At 34.3% G+C, this 17,428-nt stretch overlaps 1 protein-coding gene across 1 annotated transcript in view; it reads left to right on the top strand.

Annotated features, from left to right (window-relative positions):
* ACOT12 (acyl-CoA thioesterase 12) overlaps positions 1–17,428 on the top strand; it is a 73,798-nt gene that overhangs the window by 7,859 nt on the left and 48,511 nt on the right. The window contains exons 3-4 of the mRNA XM_051992926.1: positions 9,535–9,595; positions 12,531–12,632. Coding sequence (XP_051848886.1) covers positions 9,535–9,595; positions 12,531–12,632 — 163 coding nt within the window. The remainder of the gene's footprint in view (positions 1–9,534; positions 9,596–12,530; positions 12,633–17,428) is intronic.

Below are 17,428 nucleotides of genomic sequence, written 5' to 3'. Positions count from 1 at the left end.
ATGCATTTTGGTAGTATGTAACTGGCTGTGTCAGGATTGATTTCCTTTAATAAAAATAATTAATGATAATAAGCAAACTCTCTCTACTAGGATATTTCATTACAAAACTGTTAGGCAAACTAAAGAATCTGAGTAGTTTGGAGGCTGGAATTTAACAAAGGACAGACCGAGGCAGTTCTCTGCCTAAGATATCCTTGGATTAATAAGGACATACAACTTGGTAACAAAGAAGTCTTATGTCTAGCTATCTTTAGTGCAAGGGTCTTTTTATATACCTAAATGTGTCTTTCTTCTGGATTGGGCATCATTTGGACATCCCTTGGCAAATGTAAAGGCAACCCTGATTGTTGAACGTTTTAATGAAGAGAAGGGTTAATAGTTCTTGGCTCCTCCCTATTACTTTATTGGGCTAGAGCTAATCCTCAGGATCAATATGCAATCAAGAAAGGGAGCTGATTTACAGAGTGCCTGATCATATTCTTCTCTGACATCGAAGGAATGCCAGTTACTCTGGGAAAGACAACTGTCTCCAGAAATCTTGATTAGAAAAATATAAACTATCTCAATCAGGTTTTTATTGGCTCTGTGTCTCTTCTCCCCCTTTTTAGAGTGGCTCACCTCAAACTTTGATTAAGAAAGGCAAGAACCATCCCCTTGGTAGAATGGTTAAGCTGGTTTCTGCTTAAGCTGTAAGCAAAGGTTCTCAGGGACATATAGGTGGTGCAGTGGACAGAGCACTAGCCCTGCAGTCAGAGAGATCTGAATTCAAATCCCATCTGACATTTGATGGGTATGACTGTGTACTCCTGATCAAGTCACTTACCCCCGTGCCTGGAAGTGGGGGAACTAAAAGCCCTAATTCAAAGAGAAGCCTTGAGGGTGGGATTAATTCCAATATTTAGCCAACTGGGAGAAGTTTATTTTCTGCTAGTGTAAAAGATGGGAGAAAGAAATGCTGCCCTAAAAGAGCATATTACACCCTTTAATATTAAATATCAAATGATATAACATCATGTTAATTTTCCTCAGTGGAGATAGCAAATTTTTTTCATATAATTTCTAAGTAAGAAAGGACCTCAGAGATCATCTAGTTTAAGCCCCTAATTTTACACATGGTAAAGCTGATGTCCAAAGAATTTAAGTGAATGAAGAACTTAAGTCAAACAGCTAATAAGTAGTATTTGAACCCAAGTCCTCACACCCTAAATTCAGTATTCTTTCCACTGTCCTATACTGTCTTCTCTAAAACAATCAAGCAATCACCATTTACTAATAGTGCTGGACAAATTCATTTAGGGTTTATAATAGTTTTTTTTTAAACCAAGGAGCCATAGCAAAAAGTTTGATGGTGGATTTGGGCAAACTTTCAACACAGTATGGATATATTTAAATACATAAAATACATTTATTTAACCCACTCCTTTGTCTTCTGCTCTTCTACTAGCATGTATTAGACTCACAGAATCTCAGGAATTTCAAAGAATACCAGAAGTTACCTACCTAGTCCAATCCAGTCCTCAATAGAAATTTGTTTAATACATCTTGTTTTAAGACCTTTAGTGATGGAGAATAACCACTCCCCAAGACATCCCAGTAAATTTTTGAAAAGCTGCTATACATAGTCGAAATCTGCAGCCAACTCTGCTTGGGTTAACTGTTTTTGCTTTGCCATGTTTCTCTCAAGTCCCTTTGATCTAATTAAAATGACACTTTCTACTCTTCTTCCTAAGGGAACACAACAACAATTTTTAAAAATTAGAAAGTTCTTAAAACTATTTTAAAAATATTTTTGATAACTATCTTACAACCAACATTTTATTCACACATTTTTTTAAAAAACAGTAGTCAATAATAACTTGAGCATTCGAATATATTTTTAGAGAAATTTTTTTTACAGTCCTGTGTGGGATAGTGACACTCACCCAAATTAAAATTAGAGACTATCAAGGTAAAAAGCAAAATAAAGATTATTACGATCTCAGGAGAAGGGGCAATTCCTATTAGACAAGGTATCAGTAGAGGAGTACAAAGCACAAGCTGCAAATACAGGATTATATAGACCCTAACATAGAAGCCCCCCACACCTTTTCTCCTACTGTCTGGTGAGTCTAATTTACCCAGAGACTAAATATTGACTCCATAATACACTCTACCTTATTAGGTACTTAAATGCTAAAGAAAAGAGGGTTTTTTTTGGGGGGGGGGGACTGGAGGGAAATGTTTGCTTATCTAAGATAATCAAACACCTACAGCTTTTAGCTATAGCTCAATTTATTATTGCAAAGTCTCTAGTCATAATTAGGTTATAGGTTGAGCTTTTATGAGAGGCCTTCAATGGTAGAATTAATGAGAGGTCTTCACTCAGTTCATCCCATTCATTCCAAATTATTATTGCACCAGATATAGGACATGATTGAAATGGACATTTTAGTGGATTACAAATTATATTATAAATAGAAGTCAGTAATATTATTCATGAACAACAATCTAATGTGATCTCAGACTATATAAAGAGATGTAGGCTCTGGCAGAGAGGCAATAGTTTTATTGTACTTAACCCTGGTTAGACTACTTCTCAAGTATTGGGTTTGGTTTTGCCTATCATACATTGAAATACTGTGGTAAACTGAAAGGCATCTAGATGAAGACAAGGAAGATGATTAAAGAGCTTGAGATCATGCTGCTTAAAGGTTGGTTGAAGGAACTTGGATTGGTCATCCTGCAGTAGAGAAAGAATTGGGGGGGGGAGGACAATGGGCATTTTCAAACATTTGAAGACTCCACCAATACAAAAGAGATTAGATACATTCCCTTTACATCAAAGGGCAGAACTAAGAACGACAGGTAAAAGTTACCAGGGTACAGGGTGGTAAAAAACTTCCTAATAATCAGAGCTATCCAGAAGTGGACTAGTCTCCTTCAGAAGGAAGAACATGTTCCTTTCATTCATCAAAGGCTGGATATTATTTGGTAGATATGTTGTAGAGGAAATCCTTGTTCAGAAGCTAGATGACATAGTGAATAGAGGGCTGGGCCTGGTGTCATGAAAACTTGAGTTTAAATCCATCCTCAGAGGCTAGCTGTGAGATTTTGGGCAAGACATTTAGATCTGCCTATTTCAACTTTAAAATGAAGAGAAATTCCACTTTAAAAACTATACTGTACAAAATTTACCTACCAAAACACACCAAGAAACTATAGAAGTACAACTAAAGAATATTCTTTACAGAAATAAAAATAGACCCAAGTAGTGGAAGAGATATTATCTCTTGTGCTATATCAATGTAGTGAAAAGGATTAAAACTGTGATTTTATTGGCATAAGGAATTTCCATTTGAGGAAGTTCCCTCTACCAATTTAGGTCAACACTTTTTCTTGCAATTTATCTTCTTTGGGAGTTACTTGGGAGTAATGAGAGTTAAGTAACTTGTGAAGGATCAAACCAGCCAATATGTTAGAAATAAAGCTTAAACTCAAGTCTTCCCAGATTCCCTGTTATTGTGTTATCCCCAATAATATGTTGTTGCAATAAAATAACAATTCTTCCTAAATTAACTTACTTATTCAGTACCTTACCAATTAGTGTTATTTTATGGAGCTAGAAAAATAAAATACCAAAATTCATTTGTAATAACAAATGGCCAGGGTAGCTAGGTGGTGCAGTGGATAGAGCACCAGCCCAGAAGTCAGACGGACCTTCATTTAAATCTGTTCTCAGTCACTTAACACTTCCTAGCTGTGTGACCCTGTGCAAGTCACTTAACCTCAATTGCCTCAGCAAAAACAAAAACAAAAATAAAAAAAGTTCAAGAATCTCAAGGGAATGAATGAAAAAGGAAATAAGAAGGAAGGGAGCTTAGCAATACTATCTGTGTTACAAAACAGTAATCATTAAAGCTATTTGGTACTAGTTAAAAAATAAAAAAGTTGACCAAAATTAATACACAAAAGATGAATATATAATATATATTGTTGGATATACAGTATTAGTATTTGACATAAAATTGCTAAGAAAACTAGAAAACAGGTAGAAATTGGACAGACCAACAATTCACATCAGACCTCAAGAGTAGTTCCAAATAGTTAGTGTCTAGCTAATAAAAGGTTACCTTATAATCATATTAGAGGAATAAGGAAAAAACTAACTTTTGCAAGCATGGATAAAGAAGAATTCATAACCAAACAGGAAATGGAGAAGGTCACAAAAAGATAATATAATCATTTATTGAGTCACTACTAGAGTTAAAATGAGAAGGAAAAAAGCTGGAAAAGAATCTTTGCAGCAAAGCTCTCTGATAAAGATATAATCTCTGAGTATATGGATCTGATAAAAATATGTAAGAGCAAGAGTTATTCTTCATTAGATAAGTGTTAAAAGGACATGAACAAGTAGTTCTCAAAAGAGGAGATCCAAGCAAATTTACAAATGAAATATGCATCAAATCACTAATAATTAGAGAAATGTTAATTAAAATAAATCTGAGATTCCAGCTCATACCTACCAGGAAGGCAAAAATGACATCTGTTGAAGGAACTGAAGAAAAATAGGCATATCCGATGAACTCTCAGGGGCAGAAGGGAGCTGTTAATTGGCCCAGTCATTCTCAGAAGCAATTTGGAACTGTGCTCTCAAAGTCATTAAACTTTTGATTCAATGATACTAGCTACATACCATAAAGAGATCAAAAAAAGAAGGGGAAAACAGATTTACACAAAAATATTTATAGCAGCTTCCTTTGTTACCACAGACAACTAAGAAGATATACTTCAACTGGAGAAGAGATGAATAAATTATGTTATAGTTATTGCCAAGAAAGGAAAAAGGAAGGAAGGAAGAAAGGAAGGAAAGAAAGAAGGAAGAAAGGGAATGAGAGAGGGAGGAAGGTTAAAGGAAAGAAGGAAAGAAGGAAAGAAGGGAGGAAGATTGGAGGGGGAAGGGAGGAGGATCATTGAAACATTTAACAGAAAGTACACAAATGAAAACAAAAGAAACTCAAAAGGAGATGGAGACCATCAGCAGAACAACCCTGAAAGTTACATTTTCTAATTTAAAAATGTTTAAAGCAAAGTATATACAGTAGCAATTCATCTTCATATGCAATCATCTTTTTTCTGTTCTATTTTGTATATGAAAATGCTCTTCTTTTTTAAGTGCAAAATAATTCTTGAAAGATAGTGTTGCGTTTAAATATTATTTGTCCAATAGTTCTTTTACATCCATACTTTAGAAATTTCCCACATTGTAATTGTTAAAATCTAGTTAACTTTACTATCCTAATTATAGATTCTAGAGTTTCATATCAACTCTTCTAATAGGAGAACATAGATTATAGGAGAGGAAGAAAAATGAAGTCAAGCAGAACAAATAATAATGTAACAACCATATAAATTAACCAAATACATTAAAAAATATATTACAATGCAATATAATGCAACAGCTGTATATTAAGTAAGTCTACTGTGTTCAGAACATTTTGTTGCATGCACATAAGATACAAAAATGGAATAAAAATAGTCCTTAACCTCAGGAACCTTAAAATGTAATAAGGAGATAAAATACCAGCATTTTAAAAAACGGTTTAATTTATGAAATAACATAAGCATTTCCATAAAATAGTAGAATTTTTAAATAGAGATTGTATATGAAAGTACAAATCTATTATGTACAACTTGCTCTTCTTTTAAGATATATAATAAAGTTATTATGTAATTTTTTCTTCCCTTCCTCCAAGAGATGGCTACATTAGACAGAAATATGGATGCATATATACAACATATTTATATACACACATATACATATACAACACAAATATATATCAAATATGTTATATGTAACAAATATTTGTATAACAAATATGTATAACATATGTAAAATCATTCTATACATACTTCTACTTGCTACTTCTTTCTCTGGATACAGATAGTGTCTTCCTTCATATGACCTTTGTAGTTAATTTCGGCATTTATAATAGTCAAAATGACTTGGTTACTCAGTTGTTCTTAAAACAATATTGCTGTTACTGTATAAAATTCTCTTTTGGTTCTGTTCATTTCATTCTTTATTATAAAATAATAAATTATATATATAATATAATCATATAGTATAGTTATATATATGCTTATAAACTAGCATTTATAATCATAAAACACTTTATTACATGGTAAATGCTTTAGAGTTATAAAACTAAAGTGTGAGAGTGAAGGTTGTTATCAGTTATGTGTATTGAGAAAAATAACTAGTGGCTCTTTCTTGACAGCAATGATGACGATGATGATGATGATGGTGATGACAAAATAATGATGATAAAAAAAATCTAGCATTGAGAAAGCACTTTATAAATATGACCTCAATTGATTGTCCCAAACAATAGGGAGCCAGTAAAGATTTTGAGCAGAACAATAATAGGATCAAATGTATGTATAAGAATAATCTATTACTAAGGTTGGATGATCCTAGATGATAGTGAGAAATCTGTTCATTTCTTCTGCATCTTAACAACTTGCCATCTTTACTATACAACCTGTTGCTTAAACCTTTTTATGTTCACATGAGTGATGCAGTACTGACAGACTTCCAGATCAAGATAGGAATTGACTTTTAACCTCATTCACTTCTAAATAACATTTGCCCATGTGGAATTTAGTGAGAAATTACAAGAAATTAGTAATGCAACAGAGGGGCTGCATTATATTTCTTTGTGTCATTAATGATATAGTGATCCAGAATTCCTAACTCTACATTAAATGGTTTGTTTCTGTTCTTGAAAATCTATGCTACTTCTTCCACATTCCCATGTATTTTTCCCCCATGGGCAATGTACCTCTTTACAAGTAAGGAGTTTTAAAATGGGTGCTATATAGCTTCCTAGGGAGATGCCATGGATTTTTTTTTAAGTATCTTTCTCATTTCTGAATGCTGTTATTTTCACTACAGTCATAACCTCATTAGTGATATCTGATTTTGCCATTTTGTGACATTTAATGTGTATATTGCAGAATTCCTCTGGGGCTATTTAAAGCAAGGGTGGGGAATCTTTGTTCCATAAAAGGTCACTGGCCTATAGAAAAAATCAATCTGCTTCCATTTGCAAAAAATTATTTAATTTTGGTTTTATTTTTGTTAGAGAACAGTAAAATGTTCGATCACTCATCTCTTAAATTAAGAACAGGAAATATAAAACTTTATTCAATAAAGATAACAAATATTAAAAGTTCATAAATGGATGAATGAAGCCTTTATTAAGCCCTTACTATGTGCAAAGCACCATGCTAGTGTTGAAAATAAAAATAGAAAAGTAAAGTAGCCATTTCTTGCAAGGAACTCACATTCTGTTGAAGAGACAACAGTGGTTGAAGAGACAATAGGTTTTAGTTGCAAGCCAGATCGAAAAATCCCATAGTCCTTAGTGTGGGCAGCAACAAAGCAGATATTAATGTCTCTTTTTAAATGTTATTTTTATTGATAAAATAATATTAATTTCTGATGCAGAAACTATTATCGGTGCTAGGGACTTTGGTGGCAAGAGAGATTGGTAGCTCTTTGCTAGCTGTGGCTGTGGCCCCTGAAGAAAAAGTCACTAGACTGCATCTCCACAGGACTTGCTTCCCAATATGATGGCCAAGGACAGTGGGCTAGAAGCATTACTATTCTCAAGTTTCTTGGGTTCAGGGTTCTAGGCTGTCTCTATTAGAGACTGAGAAGAGATAGTGAAAAAGGTAGCGACAGAAACTGCCCAATGCATTATACCCACTGTCTCTTCCTCAGGATGACTTGTTGCGTTAGCTAAGAGACTCCATCTTCCCTGTGGGTCACAATTGGTTGACAGTTGGTAGGGATGGCTATCCACTGAAATTGTTTTCCCAGTTGATGACTATGAGGACTGAGATGAAAGGAGGACTAGAGGTCTGGGAAATGCTCCCATTCTCAGGGCTCTTGTGATTATCTGAATTTTGGATGGATGGATGGATGGATGATGAATATCTTCCACAAAAGTATCACATTGGTGGCTCTTCCTGGTATAGATATGACCTTGACATATTAAAGATTATTCCAGGAAAGCATGAAGTCTAGCAGCTCTTACTTCCCAAAATAAACAGACTTCAGGGATATACCCAGTGATACCCTATATATTTCTGACATAAAATGACTAGTCATAATAATTCTGAAGACGTGCATGATTAATTTAGTCACCGGTGATAAATTATTAGCCACAGAAACTCTGGAAGACAGTTTACTAAAAGAAGGACTGCAATTTATTTTTGTGGAAAGAGCAAGTATATTAATGAAATTACAGATCCTTGAAATATTAAATAAAATATATATTCACCTCAGGCCTTCCTTTTATAATTTCATTTTTAAATAAATCTGTTATCTTATTCTTATTACCTGTGAGATTGTAACCCTGAGGGCTGAACTGAGTCTTGTTTTAAGGAAGAGGCCATTGCTTCTTTCCTCATCCTGAGGCTAGAAAAGTATCTCCTCCCTCTCCCTAAATCCCTGAGTTTTAGAAGTACACTTTATCAAAATGAGTAGGATTTCCCCTTTCTCCTTCTCTGTATACTCTCCTCTCTAATCAGCTTAATCCTGTACTTTTCTAGGCTTTCTCTTTTGTCCTCTTCTTCTAATATGCCCTCAGGAATTCATGAGTTAGCCAGTTAAGGTCAGAGAATAGTGAATCCAAAATGAAGGGGTTTATTAGAGAACATTCTATTATTAGGTTATAGTGAGTAAAGAAAAGAAAAATATAAAGGGAGAAATATGAGAGAGAAAAAGACTTTCTATAGGGAGTTTTAAAAATGTCATTTCTCCATAACAAAATATAAACACCTTAAGGGAAGAGACTGTGTTGTGTTTCTATATTTATCCCTAGCATTGTGCTTGTACACAGTAAGTGCTTAATAAATAATCATTGAACTGAATTCAATTAAATCTTATAGCATAAACAAAAGAATTGAGACAAATTTAGGCCTGAGAAAGACTTCAATTTAGAAAGTCAAAGGTCATCCATTGTATCCTGGGACATCTCCTAACATCTTGATTTATATCCTGCCCCTGGATTCTGATGTTTCTGGAGGAGAGGATGTGGCTGAGGACTTTGCTCACTTCTGCCTCACTTAAATCCAATTCAGACACATTAACTTGTGATGTTATTAGTCCTCCTTGGGGATGAGGGACAAACAACAACAATAGCATAAACCAGACCCAAGTCAACTAGCAAATATTCAAAATGTAATAGATATTTCTGAGTTATTTTTAATACTCAGTAGCTCTTCACAGCCTTTTTCCTGAGGCTAAGGTAGCATTCTGAGCAGATGGTTTAGGATGCTTAGGGTTAGGAGTGGGATGTCATGGCGAAATTAGGGCTTTGTTTCTTTTTCTGTTAACCTTAATTTATCAGGCATGGACATTGCCACCAGTATCTCACCATTCAAGACACTACTGTTTTGTAGCCCATAGACTCTGTTGGATGCATATAAACTTCAGATCTAACATTAACCATACTAGACAACTGAAATTTGACTTTTTCTCACTAGGGTTGGACAGATTATCATTATCAAAGCTAAAGTCATCAGAGCATTCACCACCAGCATGGAGGTAAGAAATTCTATTGCCTAAGACAATTCAAAAAGAATTATGATGGAAAATGTTACATACATCCCCAGAAAGAACTGATGGAGTCTGAATCTATATTGAAGCATACTATTTTCACTTTGGGTTTTTTGTGTGTGTGTGTTTCCTTTTGTTCTGTTTCTTCTTCCACAACATAACTAATGTAGAAATATATTCAACATGATTGTACATGTATAACCTATATGAAATTGCTTACCCTCTTGTAGAGGGGAGAGGAGAGGAAATTTTGGAACTCAAAATTTTTACATGTAATTGGGGGAAATAAAATACTATTTACATTTTTTAAAAGTTCTAATTGTCTCACTCTTTATAGGTTCTTTTCTTATTCATCTTACTGCAGTGAAGAGGGATCATATCTTTACTATAATACATTTGATACCAGTGCTTGGAAAATCCAAAAGATAAACTGCCCTGACAGGCATTCTCACAGATTCTAATGAACCAGATCATCTCTATTTTATGTTAAAATCATCTGTCTTTCATAAAGCAAGAAATAAAAGAATTATATGCACAAAGAGTAGCGGGACTGTTCCCTTTTTCATAGACTTTCTATAAAGCAGGAAAGTCTCATTCTCTGTCTCCCTGATTAACTTGATCTTGCTCTCCCTTCCCTTTCTCACTTTCTTTATGCAGACTAGCCTTGAATGTCTGAAAAGTGAAGTAACTATTCAAAAAGATATGTCTATGACCTTAAAGGGTTTAGTTTTTACCAGATATTACAACTGCAAAATTCTATGGATCATTCAAAGCTTCTGACAGCTCTTTTTAAAATAGCCTTTGTTAAATGATGATTTTTCTTTGTTTTTGTTGATACATGTCATTTCATTGGTATAGGGAACTATCTCCACTAATAAAAAGAGATTGACAACTGTTCTGCAATTTATGGTCTTAGGGAATTGCTAGGGACTTTGAGAAGTTACATAACTTATTCCACACAGTACACCTAATATGTATATATATATCTTAGGAATATGACTTGAACCCTCATCTTCCTAAATCCAAAATTAATTATCTGCTAGGGGGAATGTTTCTCTATCCTGAGCATGCTGATATAGCCCCATTATTTGTGATATTTTGGTCTGTTTTTGTTGCCTCCATCAGCATTTGGGCCATGGAACTGGTTGAGGAATAGCTAGACCAAGGTTATGGTGGATTTGCATTGATGTATCTATACCGTTTCACCCAGTTTCCATTGTTATCATCGATCTATATTTGTGTGTCAATTGACCTTGGAATAAAACTAAGTTAATTAGTCATTTGAGAGGAAGGTCAGGGAAGAAGGGATCTTGACTTATTTCCCAACATTCCTGAGGTTTTTTTTTTTTTAATTTATTGATTTTTTTTTTGAGACTGGGTGTCCCTGTATCATCCAGACTGAGATTTCATTAGCCACTCACAGGCCTGATCCCACTATTGATCAGCATGAGCTCTTTATCCAAATCCATTTTTGACCTGTTTTGGTTTGCCCTCTTTAGACATTATGGAAGCCCTCTGTTCCTCTAAAAACTTGTACTAGATTTTGTGCAGAGGCATGAAGTGGCTTTAGCCCCCTGTGATTCAGCACTCCTGAGCTCAAGAGATCCACTAGCTTCAGTACCCCAACCTCCAGTGATAGAGATTACAGGCTTGTGTCACCATTCCAAGCCTGTTTTTCTTTTAAATAAATTCCTGCTAATCTTATTTTCTTCTCATTTCACCTGGTTGTTTCTTTCTCTTATGATCTGATTTTTCTTGTGCAGCAAGATAATTGTATAAATATGTTTACATATATTGGATTTAACATGTATTTTAACATGTATAACATATATTGGATTGCTTGCCATCTAGGAGAGGGAGGAGGGGGAAGGAGGGGAAAATTTGAAGCACAAGGTTATTCAAGGATCAATGTTGAAAAATTATCCATGCATATGATTTGAAAATAAAAAGTTTTAATAAAAAATTTTTTAAAAAAGAGTTGTCAGAAGCTTTGAATGTTCCATAGAATATTGCAGTTGCAATGTCCAGTAAAACTAAACCCCTTAATGTGACAGATATATAATTTGAATAGTTACTTTGCTTTTCAGAGATTCAAGGGCTTCTAGCCTTCATATGGAAAGCAAGAAAGGGAAGGCAGAACAGGTTTAAATTAAGCTAAAGGAGTCAGAGAATGAGACCCTCCTGCTTTGGAGGAAGTCCATAAAAAGGGGGGGGGAAGTTCCTCTGTCATCTGTACATATATTTTTATTACTTGGTGTATGAAAGACAGACAATTTCAGCATAACATAGATTTCTGGTTGATTAGGGTTTCTGGTTAGTTGAATTTTGGTTAATCAAAGATTTTAAAGTATAATTAGTATTAATGAATCCAGTAATTTGAAAGGAAAACTATATTACTTACTGGATTTGTATATGATAATGGCACCAGAATGAGTGGCCATCATTTGTAACTAATGAAATTGTACCTCTACTGAACAATGAGCCTAGTGCTCCCATAATTCTGCAGACATATAAGGTTGCACATGCAGAGTTGCAAAGAAGTAGTTCTTATTAACCAGAACCCAGACATTTCATGTTTCTGCCCTCACCTTTGTCCAGTTTATGCCTGAGGAGCTGTTTTTACAATCTTCAGACCCAGGAATAATCAATCTCTTTGTATCATATCTCACAAGAAATGTCTTGCCCTTCTGCTGCTAGTGTCTTATAAGCTAAAACAAGACAAGCATCTCACAAGTGATTTAGAGAAATAACTGCATGTTCGTCAGTGAACTATGCTATTGGATATATTTGCAAATGAAGATGAGAACCACAGGTGCTTTGTTTTTCTTTTTTTGAATGCTTTAGTATAATACTGAATATAGTCAGTGCTTAATAAATGTTTATTGATTGATAGGTACTAAAGTTCTCTTTCTTTTCATTTTAGATTGGCATTAAAGTCATAGTACAAGATACACTTACCAGATCTCAAAAACTTGTTAGTGTGGCATTTTCTACGTTTGTTGCTAAACCGGTTGGAAAAGAAAAGGTAAATTATCTCATTCAAGAAAAATCTGTTATGTAAACTCAAAAATGTATTCACAAACTGTATTGACATTTTTAGTCTATCATCATTCCTACTAAGATATGTATCTTCATTATTTGTCAGTATTCTAGAATGATACTTAGCCAGTAGAATTTCTTTAACCAGACAGCAAAATAGCACTTGGCAGTTTATGGAAGAGGCAGAAAAAAAGCCTTGTATTTTAAAGATATGAAGGTCATACCTGGCTTTCAAAAAATATTGCTTACTGGCTTGGTCATTTCTCATGGCTCTATAACTCAAAACTGATTCTTTTTTTAAAAGTAAGAGCAATTTAGTAAGCAGTTTCGTGTTATGGTCCAATCATTTTTGATACCTTAAGGAAAAAAAAAAAACAGTCCAAGTTGCTGAGTTACTGAAGTTTAAAAATAAGCTCCTAGGCATGTGTGGTAAATATTCCCATAAAAGAAGCACATAGGCCTAATGTGCCTTCACAGCAGGAGAGCGGGCCGTTGGTACCATGCTGCTCAGGAGGGAGCCTCATCTTTCGGCTGCTGTGGATACACATTTCTACTTACTTGGTTTTCTATTTTTATGGTCAGGTGGGACATAAACATATAGTAAAACCATTTAGATGTTGCCTCTTAAAAATGTTAATTTTTTTCTCTTTCTTATTTAAATCTTTTCCTGTAAAGTTCCCCTTTTTCCAACCTCTCTAAAGCTCCCTGGTGCTTTTTCTTCTGTCTTATCCTCCAGGCCCTAATGATTTAAATGTTTCTTTTTTGAAACCCGTCTCTTTCCTCTGTCTCTGTCCATCTCTTTTAAAATGAACATGGAAAAAGGTACTGTCTATTATGGTACTGGCAAGTGACTACAGCAGGGCTTTATTATATTGTTCTTTCTAATGCATTTCCCCCAAGAAGTCAGACAAATATCAACCACACAAGAGCACTATTCAGAGTATTCTAGACTAGCAAAAAAGCCTGGACTTTAAATTTAGAGTATCTGGGGCCAGATCCAGCTCTGGTACTTACCACCTATGTGACTCTGGGCAAACTATGTAATCAGTTTCTTCAGATATAAAATGGGAATAATCATATATAATACTTACCTCAAGGGATTGCTCTAAATAGCAAATGGAATTATGTATACATACACATCCATATATCAGTGTGTATATACATTACATACATACATACATAAACATACATGTATGTATTCAGCAAACTTCAAAATGCCATAAATACCAGATATTAGGGGATAAAGGGGAAGTGAAAAAGCATGTATTCAGTGCCTACTATATGCTAGGTACTGTGCTAAGCATTTTACAAATATAGCTAAGATGAGTCTTTTCATCAAAAGCATATATTAAGCACCTACTATATGCCAAATGCTGTGCTAAACATTGGAAATGGAAAGAAAGGCAAAAACACAGTCTCTCTCCTTGATTTGCATAGTCTGCCCTCAAAAAGAATTTATCTCTAATGGGGGAGACATCAATAGTTAGGCACTTGATATATATATATATAATAGATGGAATTGTCCTCGAGATATATATATTAGATGGAATTGTCCAGATGCCCTAGTGCCATCTGATTTAGCTTGCCAGCTCACTTGTAATAAATGGGTTACATTTGAGAATAAAATTATCAGTTTTTTGATGAAGTTTGGTTTTATGTTTAAGTCCTGAATATCAGAGAACATCTCTGGACCTAAAGTTCCCTTTGCAGAAGAAATACATGGCAGGAAATGAGTGGGAACAACCTTGGAGCATGGCTTTCTCAAAATAAGAAATAGTGTCCAGATACTCCATTTTCTGTACCCAGTATGCAAAAAAGAGCAAATACTCCTGCCATCAGCTTTTCCCCCTCACTTAACTTCCCTCCCTAAAATTTACAAAATGGAAATATGTTAAGTTAACGCTTAAATCCCATTCAGACTGAACATTAAAAAAAATTGCTTTTCAAATCCTTCTCTTGAAAGTCTGATGGTCTGGAATGCTGCCATAATTCTTTGGTTCAGCTAATTCTTTATCTTAAAACATTTAGATATAACCTAACTTTATTTTCCCCTTAGCAAAGTTTCTCTTCATTCACACAACATTGAGGCTGTAAGTGAAAGATCAATGGACTGGTTTGATCTTACAGCCCTGCATGAACAGCTACTGTTTTCTGTTCAAATTGATAGTAGGCATGTTTCAGGCTAAAATTGAAGTGATGAGCTAGGCCCACCCACCTCCCTCAGGCAGGTCAAGCTGTGGAGCAAGGCACTACAACTTTAAACTCATCAAATGTTCAGATGTCATAAAAGTTAAGTAGCACTTAACATTATTTAAAAATCCGCAAAAAGGCTTTATTAAGTACCTACTATGTACTATGTATTGTATAATACAGTCATTATCTATTTTTGCCTATTAAAAAACAGGAATATTTTGTCCATGACAATTATACTCTAGATGCATGGTTTTTATGCCATACAAATATGATGTGCTCCTAAAGCCTTGTCACCCCACTGATGCATTTATATATTAATTTATAGCTCAGTATCTATTTCGAAGAAATTCCAATTCCTTGAAAACTTTTTTTAAAAAAATCAGAATATTGATTATATTATGAAAACTTTTCAAAGTATTTCTTGTGATAAAAAGAAAAATTTCCAATTTAAATGCTTTAAACTAATAACAGTTTATTTCGTGTTTTCAGATTATTTACATCTACATAGATAAAGGAATTAAAGATGAGATTCCATTCCCCTACCTCCATTCTTTTGCATATAGTATTCTTCATCTCCAGAATCCTCCCTGGTGTCACTTACACCTCTTAGAATCCCTGGCTCCCTTCAACAATCAGCTCAGGCACCATATTTTACATGAGATTCCTTCCCCAGAATTCTTTGTATGTATTTATTTATCCATGGGCATGTTATTTCCCCAAAGTAAAATGTAAGCTGCGTCAAGAAAGGAGACATTTTTAATTTTTATCTCTATAGCTCACTTTCATATAGCTCTTAAGGTTTGAAAAAAAATACATTGTGTCATTTGATCCTAACAACCCTAAAGGGGATGTTACTAATATTGAGTTGTGATATTATAACCCCCATTTTGCAGAAGAAAAAATTGAGAATGAGAGAAACAAATGACTTCCAGCCCAATCATACAGGTAAGTATTTTTGGAAGGATTTTGAATTCCTATTTTCATGACTCCATGTCCAGTACTTTATTCCTCTTGCTTAGACAGTGTGTAGCATGTAGTCAGTGGTTAATAAAATGTATGTTGAGTTTAATCTGACTTAATTTGAAAAAAAATTATGACAAAATTTTGTCAAGAGTGTGTTATGTAGAGGTTCACCTGAGTAATTTTGAAAGATGATTAATCTTCAGGGGGAAAAAGTGACTCCATGAAACATCACATAAATATGTTCTACAAAGACAGAAAAAGAAACAATGCCTTCTTTCATGGAAGAAATGCAAAATACATTTGAGGGGGAGGAAGGAACTGGTATAAACACTTAGAATGATCAGAAAAGGTCTCTTATACAGTATGGTAGGGCCTTGAATTGAACTTGAAGGGAAGTAGGAATTCTAAGAAAAAGATGAAGAGAGAGAGCATGAGGGACAGCTTATGCAAAAAAAAAAAAATGGAGGTGAGAGATGGAAGGTCTTTCCCAGTGCCTTTCATTCAAAAACCAACATGGATTTAAGTAATCTAAAAACACAAAATGAAATTATTTTTAGCCTAAGGCAATTAAATTGGTACCCTGTCCTCATACCAGAGAAAAATACCTTTAAAAAGTGCTCTGAGGCAAAAAGCTGGGAAATAATCTTTATAGCCAGTGTTTCTGATAAAGGCCTTATTTCTAAAATATATAGAGAATCAAGTCAAATTTATAAGAATACAAGTCATTTCCTAATTGACAAGTGGTCAAAGAATATAAGCAATTTTCATATGAAGATATTAAAGCCATCTATAGTCTTATGAAAAAATGTTCTAAATCACTATTGATTAGAGAAATGCAAATTAAAATAACTCTTAGGTACCACCAGATTGCTTAAGATAACAGGAAAAGATAATGATAAATGTTGGAGGGCATGTGGGAAAACTGGGACACTCATTCCTTGCTGGTGGATTTGTGAACTGATCCAGCCATCCCAATGGAGGCAATTTGGAACTATATCAAAAGAGCTATGAAATTGTGCATACTCTTTGATACATCAGTGTCACTATTGGGTCTGTTTCCCCAAGAGATCATAAAGAAGGCAAACTGATCCATATGTGCAAAAATGTTTGTAGTAGCTCTTTATATGGTGACAAGGAATTGGAAATTGAGTGCATGACCATAAATTGAGAAATGTCTGAATAAGTTGTAGTATTTGAATGTAATAGAATATTGTTCTATAAGAAATGACAAGCAGGCTGATTTTAGAAAAGCCTGAAAAGACTCACTTGAACTGATACTGAATAAAGTGAGCAGAATCAGGAGAACATTATATATAGCAACCGCAAGATTATATGATAATCAACTAACTTAGCTGTTATTAGCAATGTGGTGATCCAAGACAATTTCAATAATCTTGAGGTGGAACATGCTGTCTGTAATCAGAAAAAGAAATATGGGCACTGAATGCAGATCAAAGCATATTATTTTCACTTTTTTCTTGTTTTTTCTTTTCATGATTTTTCCCTTTTGTTTTGAGTTTTCTTTTACAGCAAGACTAATATGAAAAAATGTTTAAAATGATTGCTTATGTATAATATCAGATTGCTTGCTGTCTTCGGGAGGCAGGGAGGAAAAGAAGGAGAAAA

The sequence above is a fragment of the Antechinus flavipes genome, chromosome 1 (genome assembly GCF_016432865.1).
Source record: "Antechinus flavipes isolate AdamAnt ecotype Samford, QLD, Australia chromosome 1, AdamAnt_v2, whole genome shotgun sequence".
Classification (NCBI taxonomy): Eukaryota; Metazoa; Chordata; class Mammalia; order Dasyuromorphia; family Dasyuridae; genus Antechinus; species Antechinus flavipes.
This window is presented reverse-complemented; position numbering and strand designations above follow the sequence as displayed.